Source organism: Ixodes scapularis, unplaced genomic scaffold, assembly GCF_016920785.2.
Source record: "Ixodes scapularis isolate PalLabHiFi unplaced genomic scaffold, ASM1692078v2 PGA_scaffold12__126_contigs__length_90152505, whole genome shotgun sequence".
NCBI lineage: Eukaryota > Metazoa > Arthropoda > Arachnida > Ixodida > Ixodidae > Ixodes > Ixodes scapularis.
The window spans coordinates 16,825,482-16,835,486 of record NW_024609838.1 but is presented as its reverse complement, the minus strand read 5'-3'; the positions used below and the strand labels follow the sequence as shown (position 1 = coordinate 16,835,486).

Here is a 10,005-nt window from a genome sequence, read left to right as displayed (position 1 = left end):
GCTTTTATATCGTCTCTATCGCAATGAATGTTATGTCCGACCGCCTACGACGGAGAAGCGAGGCGAAAACCAACGAGCCACTCGGACTCGGGCGTCCCGCCAGGGGCTGGAATGGCGCTGTAGTCGGCGGCGAAACTTGAGCGCTTCGGTCCTATGTTCCTTTAGAAAGGGAGAAACGTTCGTCCCTGAAGCAGGGGAGCAACGTTCCTCCGTCGCTTGCATCTCAATATGGCGGCCCCGAATCGAGCAAATCGAGCCCAATAAGGCTTAACCAGGACGCTACGTCTCTTGTACGGGACGAGAGCAGCAGCATATAAAAGCGTCACACGAGCTTTCCGCAAACTGTGTTTATTTCCGAAGCCAGATTCCCCCCACAGGTACAGAAACTTGCGTTTCGAAAGCAGTTACTCAGTCTTCTCGTCGACAGCACTGCGATGTTAAACGGAGACAACCGATACCCAGTTACTTCGCGCACTTTGAGTCTTACCTTTGGTGTTCCTCGAGTCACAATTCCTTCGTCAACCGCACATCACAGAGAAGGGCAAACTCAATCCGCGAAACCAAAAGCCGCTCTCGAAAGAACTAACTCGAAGCCGCTGTTTATCGCGTAGCGTGAAAGGTTAAATCGCTAGCCACCAGATGGCGAGGTCAAGCAGAGTAATTGCAAGCAACTAGGCTAGGTGGCGCTAGGTACCGCCCAATTCATGTTCTACAAAAAATAATTTATTCTTTTCAGGCCACTAGTGCGCTTCAGAGCCGCTCTCCTGCGCTTGGGGATCCTCTACTATACACACACATTACACTTATTGCAAGCATTAGGTGAACATACATTGAGCACATCACGGCACACACACAAGTATCAATACAACGGAACACCACACTACCCCGAACACTACACCCGTGCTCTGCGTTTCCGTCTTTTATACTGGTCGTTTTGAACGTACGGAACTTTTCGGTGACCCCCTAAGCAATAAAAAATATTCCCAGCATGTTGATTTTTTCCCAGCAATGTCATACCTCTGAAAGTATTTTAAATGGCTCAAGGGATGAGTCTCTTATTAAAAGTAAACGCTCGATCAAGCCGTAATTATTTGAAATCCAATAAATCAAGCCGCCATAATGCGGTTCGAAGCCATGAGTTTGTTTCCCCACACGGCACGTCGTAGCCTGTATTTCTATTGGTTTTTTTCTATTTGTGCTGTTCGCGCAAAGCTGCAATTGCCGTCTTGAATTAATCTCTGTAGAGCGGATATTCACTCAGCTGGAAGTGATGCTTCACATGCTGAGAAATCGCTTTTCGATCAACTTGAATGCAGTCAAAGCCGCGACTTGCGGCAGGTGTTTAGTGTACGGAGCTACGCCGTGGCGAGCCCAAAAACGTCTAGCGCTCATCCCAGCGCACCACTTGGATTTTTTTTTTTTCGATTTTACCTTCTATTGTTTCTTAATGCCGAAATTCCATACTGTAAATATACGTACTTTCCGTCACGATTTCGTACAGTTCAGTCCTTGCCCCAGAGCGCAATCGCTCTCGGATACGAGACAATTCCGACAGTCAAATTGGCCATTGTACGATAGCGATAGGAGCTTCTACTGTTCAAACCAGCGTTCCAACATGACTATCCGCACGTTGATCGATTGCACGTAATCCCTCAAGTGGTATTAAACTTTTTAATGTAAAGCGGAATGTCAACCTGCGACACCCCGCCCCCTCATCACGGCCCGACCAACGGCATCAATGCCCGACAGTTTACGATCTCATCTTGTTGTTACACCACTGATACGCGAACACACGGTCACATCGGTGATAATTCCAGTCTTCTGTTCACAACCCACAACACTGCCATCACGATGTTGCAGCTATGTTGCTGACACGCACAAATACAGAACCACGTTGAACGCCGGTTGCACTCGGCATCGGAAAACAGAACCGAACTCAGCACGGAAGGCACCCAGGCAGCCGGCAGCAAAACCTGCCTGTCTTGGACGCAGTTCCTGCGGTTTCCATCACGTTTCCATAACGTCGAAAAATTTCGACACAGTTCCGCGTGGTTTCGCTACTGCAGCGACTGTAGTTCCGTCGGTTCGCCGCGCGCGCGAGTCCCGCAATCCGGAGACGGCCATCCCCCAGTGTACGTGGCACTGCTGGCACTGCTCCGCAACTTCGCTGTTTCTAGCGGCTTCCTTTGCTCGTTTGATAAAATTAGTGATAAAAACGTCATTGCAACCGAAATGTTCTGCAAGTTTAAACTAGAAGACGGAATTACAGGCGGCCTTCACTGCCGCTGAAGCTCAATGAACTCAACAGCTATTTATCAAACAACGTGCGCGACCTGCTCGAAAAACGAAACCGAAAGAAGATGAGTCGGGAGGGCGAAAGCTTTCTCCCGTCTGCCTGGAGAAGGAGAAAAACGTTTCGTTCCTCCCCTTTTCTCGTGTCCGGTTGGGGGCGCGTCAGTAGAAGGGAGGAAGACGCGCCGTTGCTACTTTTTTCCTCCATTTTTTCTTAGAGTGTACATCCACCCTCGTTTTCACCTCAAAAAAAAAAAAAAGAAAGATGGAAGTTTTGCGCATTGTTCATACGCTGCGCGAAGTAGTTCTTACGAGATTTGGTTGTCAGACGAAAGAACCGATGATTTTGGCGTTTGAAACGTGCATGTCTTGATAAGATAACGTATATCTAATCTTGAATGAACCTACGTGTACTAATTATTTACATAAAGAGGGAAATCAGTAATGCTCCACGAGGAGACGGACTTTTTTTTACTAGGGATCTTGAGATGAAAACGGGTATAGTGGGCCTAGCTATAGTATGTATGGTCTAGTGAAGCAAGCCTTCACTCCTGTTCCTTAACCTTTTTCGTTTTTAAGCTGATGTTTACGTGAATCTATCACCGCTGAACTGCAGCAGTAGATGTGGATTTGCCGCCGCCGCCATGGTGGCCACCTGTCGCAGCACGGCGATGCAGGTGTGCGTGCTTGTGCGCACACATTTGTGCGTGTGTGTGTGTGTGGACGCATGCGTCTCTGCGTTTATGTGTATGTGTGAGTCCCTGTGGGCGTGCGTGGGAAGGCGTTTTTTTTTATCAATCTTTTAATTTTTTAGAAAGCGCGTCCGGCAGTAACAGTGGTACGTTCGGGGTGCAATCTCTGTAGATAGTATAGTCGTAGTGCGTGCACACAAAATGAGTAATCTGGACTATGGAACACTGCGAAAGAGATTTACCCTTTGAAACTGGATGTATACGGTAGCCAAATCCACCCAAAATACGCCAGCATAAAAATTGTCCGATACCATTGGCAAAAATGATTAAAGCGAAAAAAAAAAAAATAATTCACGAGCAAATCAGTTTTACTGTTATTCACTGAAGGAGGTCGTTATTCAGTTACAAGGTCGTCACCAGACTTGTACACGTTACTAATGAAAAAAAAGTAAGAAATTACATTTACAATTACACAAAGATAAGTGGTAACTAATTACTGTTACAATTACCCTTCCATAAAAGTAAGTGACCGCTAACACAAAAAGTAGTCCTTTACTTTACAGGCGTTGCTTTCTGCCTTACTGCCCCAGGGGAAGACACAAAACACAAGTGTGTTATGGAAGCGTTTATTGTTGCTACCAGTCACACTTTTGTGACCTTGAGCAACAGATATGGCTCTGGAAAGCCTGGTCGGACGCGTTGCATCTTTTCTGAAGTAAAGACGTCGCCCGCCGCGCACACTCTCACAAATGTCTGACGCACTGCATTACGTGCTTCTCGAGAAAAAGGGAACAGCTCTCTGCCCTGGCGAAAGGACGAATCATCGTTGTTACAGTCGGAGTTTGACGCTTTTAGGAATCGCAAAGCAGTACAAATTGTAAAAACAGACAATTAAACCTAGGATAAAATCAACGTATGTGAATATATGATACAAGCGAATTTTAGCCTGCAAATATCGCCCAAGTGGCGGTACAGGAAAACAGCGAGACACGGTAATTACAGATAACAATTAAATTATAGATTAGGTGTGTTTTATATCAATCTTCCATTAGCTCTGATCACATGTCGTTCCTTGATTGAGACGTCGGTGAGGATGATCTTTTTGGATATAGAACCTGCAAAAAACATCAGGGGATCCCTCAGAAAACAAAAGTATAATGCCATTTAAAACAGAAATGTGGACGCACGCATGCCGTGCATACCGTTTATTGATGCCGTTCAATTCGCATGTTGCACGGGTCGGCCGTTTACACTGCTCAGTGTTCTCAAGCTAAATGTCAGCTGCAACGATTTTAATGATGAAAAAAAAAAAAATGCAGTCCGTACTTTTTTATATTGTTTATTTAAGCACAAGTGACCAAAAACGGGTCACCTTGCCCTGAAAAACTGCTATTCCGCTGCGTAATCGCGAAGAAAAAAAAAAAAGGAAAATTTTGCCGACCTGTTTTTCTCCGCTGCTACACTCGCCGTCAGCCCCGTAACGAACCGTCTTTTGTGTCGATCGGTCGCCGCGACCTTCTCTGAAGAAAGAATTCAAGGGGAAACCAGGAGATCCCCCAGAGTATCACTCGAAAGGCGACCTGGAGAGTTGAGAGGCACTTTGACTTCCGATTTGTTTCATTTCTTTAAATAAAAACTAACGCGCGCCAGAAAATACGGTTTTTTGTTCTTCGTTTCATAGGTGACACAGATTAATCTCCGCAGTTAATTGGCCAAAGTCTGAAAATTGTTGCACCACCCGTATAAATCGGACATTGGCATTGGTTCAGACATTGGCGTTCGAGTATATGACCGAATGCGTTGCGACCGCCTCCGACTGCATACGCCGAGAAGGTTGAACGCCAGGAGTGGTTAACACAATCGGTCAAACTGAAAGAGACGTGTGGTCCCGGCGCAGCTCTCTGATTGACCACGAGCACTGTGATGGCATCCATTCAGACGATCGCTTCACCAATGCGTCTGGTGATGTGGTGATGTTACCTATAAGTCACTCCACGAGTTTTACTCCGCGCTATCGTCCGACAGAGCCAATCAAACAGCACCAAAACTGCATCGTTACGGCGCTGCCTTCTGATTGGATGGCACCATCTTAGCTCCCAGTTTATCTGACCAATCACGCGGCTTGACAAAAAAAAGAAAAAAAAAAAGCTACGGTGAACAGGTTTAGCACGTTCCACAAATTACAGTCTGCCGCGTGCCGCGTAACAAATAATGCGCCCGGGTTAGTTCGGAACATGCGCCATGTTCCTCGTGAGTACACTTTCCAGCAGTGCATTCGGAGAGCCTACTTCGTGATCCACGGCGTGACGGCCTCGACGAATGATGAAGCCGAAAATATGCTACCATTGACCAACCCGGCGGAGCGAATAGCCGCAACCTTGCACTTTCGGTCTGTGCGTCTGTAATTGAGTGTCTCTCCTTACCTTGAACTGCGCTCTGATTTATGGTAAAACAAAGTACAAATAAATTGAAGTCGGCGATCTAACATTGAGCATGACTGACTATTGAGCATGAAGGTGAACACCTTACCTGGTTTCTTGCCTGTTTTACGGCTGCCTAAAACTATATTAACTCTAAACGTCTCAAATGGTACGTGGCTTGGGGGTCTATACTTTGCGAGCCCTCTTCTAGAACAGAGCTTGTTCCAAAACTTGCAAAAGCGTCAAAAACAAGAAGAGGGCCGTTCACCTTCATATCGCTCGCGGGTGTACACGCCATGCTTAGTGTTAAAGCAGTGCTACAGTTTGGGCTGCAGAGTTACGCGTTTCTATATTCGCGCATTTGTTCTCACCGTCTGCTCATCGAGCGTCTTCCAGACCCTAACGACGGGGACATGGCGTTCAGGGGGCGACTGCGCAGTCGACGAGTCTGGCCCCTTCCGGCACAACTTCGACAGCTGCGTGCACTGCGACTGGATCTGGAAGAGTGACGCCTGCGACGCCTTCTACCGAGAGCTCGGTGCGGATATTTTCTTCTGTATACACACCGTTCCCGTGAACGACCATGTGCGCCTCCTTGCTCGCAAGGTTGTGCTCGGCTTGGAGTCACTACATACGCTATATACGCTCGAGGGTAAGGACACTTCAAGAGGCAATAGGGTGGATTTTAAGTTCGTCTTTTGGAGGCGTAAATTCAGTTTAACTGCCCTAAACACCTCAGAAAACCCCCAAAATACAATAAATCGTGCGTCGCCCATTTCTTCGTTAAACAAGACCAAACATCGCGGACGCCCCTTTCCTGAGGTATGTTCCAGGCGTTCCAGGACGCATGATTTTACTTATATATATATTTTTTAGGACGTTTAGAGCACATAGATTGAGTTCGGAGCATAAAAAGACCGATGTCAAAACCCACTTTAGTGCACCTTTCAGCTATTTTGGTGCTTACACTCATGGCTGCCAGCTATCCGAAACATTATCTAAAATCGCAGGGGCCACTTTTCCATCATCCCGAAAAAGTTAAATGCTAAATAGAAAAAAAGAAAAGAAAAATATATATGGCCTGAGTTTTCTGGCATCTTACCAAGTTCAGCGCTCTGCACCAACATGTCGGCGTCCACAAGATAATCGAGAAAAAAAATGGTTACCGATACTCTAAGCGTAGTTTTAGTGACTCTAGCTCAGCCCAATCTGATCATGGGGAGGACTTGAGCAAAACCGCTTTGCAGGTGACGTCCCCCACCTGCCATGATCTATCGTATCTTGGGCACGACGATTTCTGCAATGAACACCTAATCTGGAAGTATACGCTGACAGAGATGAAGTTTTCGTTACTGTGCACACCTGCCATGATCTATCGTATCTTGGGCACGACGATTTCTGCAATGAACACCTAATCTGGAAGTATACGCTGACAGAGATGAAGTTTTCGTTACTGTGCACACCTGCCATGATCTATCGTATCTTGGGCACGACGATTTCTGCAATGAACACCTAATCTGGAACTATACGCTGACAGAGATGAAGTTTTCGTTACTGTGCACACCTGCCATGATCTATCGTATCTTGGGCACGACGATTTCTGCAATGAACACCTAATCTGGAACTATACGCTGACAGAGATGAAGTTTTCGTTACTGTGCACGGCCGTTGTTCATACGAAAACAGCGTATGAATCCGTTTTGAAAAGGAATATTCCAAACCCACGTCTTATAGAGGTACACAAATAAGGCCTGCAGCTAGCTGTGTTGTCTGACTGCAAAGACAAACACGCAGACGTGCAATCAAACGGGTCTGCAAGCTTGACAAAGAGCTTAATTTTCCCTAAACGACTGATAGACCGGTGTCTTAAGAAAGGTGCAGGTTTTCGAGCGAAGGACATAATGAATAGCCCGAGAAGATTTCGATAACACGAGGGCACACTTGGTCGAACGGCCCACGCGGGTACTTCATTTATTTATAACTCAACAGGTATATGGATGACCTTGCGCCGCAAAGTTTCCCCATAATAACCAATAAATCAATAATAATAATAATAATAATACTAATAGTAAAAGAAGGCTAACCAGGAAACTTGCGGTCAGTCTGTGCGCAAGACGGAAGAGTACATATGGCAATGGTTCAGGACAAGGCGCTTCTATAATTGTTTCCCAAATAAATCTTTTCTTAACTTTTTTCTAAGAATTGCTAAGCCTTCTCCTTTCTTTCGACGGTTGTCACAAACGGCTATTTCAGGATTGATTTTTTTTTTTTTTTTTTTTTTTTTACCGTGTTTTTCCGGTGAACATGTTCGCCTTCGCGCGTCCAAGGTCCTCCGTATACCTCTTCCTGTTTGCTTCGGTTTTATTCGAGCACGCGTTGGACTATCAGCAAATGTCCAGGAGCTTCCTTTTTCCCCGTTGCTAGATTGACGTACACACGAACCACAAAAAAAAAAAAAAAAAAAAGAAGAAAAAACGCGCTTTATGCTTGCAGCTTTTGCGCCGCTAATGGTATCGCAACTAATTACACAGCGCTACGACGTTTGTGTTAGTGCCGACCCTATGACTTGAACGTGCGCCAGCGCGGCGTCAGCGTTTACCGAACTTGACCAAATAAACGAGACAACACGAGAAAATATGTGCAGCTTCATAGCGGTGCGCCAATGCTATCCGAAAAAACAAAGTAGAGTCATGGCCTGCTTTTGCGTCTTCCCTATATGATGTCTACTAAATATGGAAGAGGAAAAGTGTATTTAAAGGTTGGCCAGGAGTCAAGGCAGCACTGAAACTAATTAGTGACTGCAATATTTGTCCGAAGCGCACTCTTAAAGGGATGCTGAACCAAACATTTTAGTGTCTATAATAAGTGACACACTATCTTTCCATGAGTCAGTAGCCGCCGGCACACGAAACAAAATTGACGTCATCATGTCCCCCCTTCACGCTTAGTAAGCTTGAATGGGGGATATGATGACGTCAATTCCGTTGCGTTTGCTCACGCACACCGGCGGCTGCGTGGACCACTGAGGACTTAATAAACATGAAACGATTATTTTTTTCTTGGCCAACATGTGCCAGTGTTGCGGCCCTGGCAGGTCGAAGCAGAACAACCAACTACTTCTAGAATAATCGTGGCATGTGAACAACGTCCTCTATATAAATGTGGAACGTCATAATTCAAACTGCATCAACTGAGCAATTGGGTTCGAGCACGACACCGAGCATGCTTCAACGCATTGACCGAACAGGAGGCCAGGCCGAATGCTGACTTTGCACTTGTGACCAATCTGTGTCTGTCTTCGATCTGAATGCGATTACACCAAAATCCTAGTGCAGGGGCTTTCATTATTTTAGGTGGTCTTGGGCTGCAGGGGGCGGCATAACCACACATTTGTTCTGATTGATCCTCAGCCACGGCCAACGTGGAGAGCATCACGTACGAACTGGCATCGCATCCCAATCCGGGTCTGTTCAGCAAGTTCTTCGGCGAGAAGGGCTACCAGCGGGGCAAGGCCGTCGTCGCGCAACTGCCTACCTCTAAGACGGACGGGTCCACCAAGCCACCTCGCGGGTGGTCGTCCGAAACCGACTGGCGACGCCGCATCTCGGGTGTGGCCGACGTCGAGAAACAGTCCCGCAAGTCCACCAAACTCGTGATGGCACAGCGAGCCGTCAGCCGCCTCCGCCACTGGACGTCCGGGCACCAGGCCACCGACAAGACGACGACGCCAGCGCGGAAAGACGACGAGGACGACGCCAGGAGCGTCGAGGAGTCCACGACCCTCCTCGACAAGGACACCTCCGAAGATGCCTCCACGGGGTCGTCCGTCACGAAGACGTCGTCGTCGGCGGGCGACCTCCTCAAGAAGGTTTCACCGTCGAGCCTCAAAGCTTCGAGGAAGGCACGGTCGACCCTGTCCGTGGTAGTCAACACCGCGGGAAATACCAGGGCTTCCGGCGACTTCTGCAGCAAAGCGGGGGTGATACGGTTCAATGGCGGCCCTGGCGGGAGTCTCAAGCCCGCTGGAAAGATCATGGCGGGCACGGGTTCAGACGACACGTGGCCGGAGAAGAAGGTACATCAGGCTGAGTGCACTCAGAGGTCCATCGATGGGTTCTTCAAGCGCTTCGTTCGAAAGAAGTAGGAACCGAGATCCACTCGATCTCACAAAAAAGAGCGGGTTAGGATTTCTTGGAGGACGGTGGACGGTGCGGCAATGGGAAGGCTTGTAGCACGCGCTCGCTGGTGAATCGGCGCACTTCTTTTTAACCTTTATTTCATTTTATTGTTTAAAATAAAAGGGCGCTGCGGGACCACTATGCTGTTGATATGGGGACATCGCATGTGTTGCATAATTTTCTTTTATTTGTCGCAGCTGTTCATTAAGAGACAAAAAAAAAACGCGAAAAAAGTGTAACTGATGGCAAATCAGCGGTAACGATACCTTCAACTAACGTTATTGTTATTCAACTATATCCTCTTGAGTATTCATAACCCAGGCAGATGAACAGAAAAGAAAGTTGGAGTAGCCACCGCAAATATATATTACGAAATAAATTTTGAAGAAATTTGAAACACTTCTTTACTAACCCTTTACTGTC

At 47.0% G+C, this 10,005-nt stretch overlaps 1 protein-coding gene across 1 annotated transcript; it reads left to right on the top strand.

Moving 5' to 3' along the window:
- Nucleotides 1-5,668: 5,668 nt before the first annotated feature.
- Nucleotides 5,669-9,710, top strand: LOC8038935 (the record flags this gene model as incomplete). The annotated part of the gene is made up of 2 exons (XM_029983642.3): nt 5,669-5,942; nt 8,815-9,710. Coding segments are annotated over 2 exons (1,008 nt in total), but the record flags the coding sequence as incomplete, so codon positions are not given.
- Nucleotides 9,711-10,005: the final 295 nt, after the last annotated feature.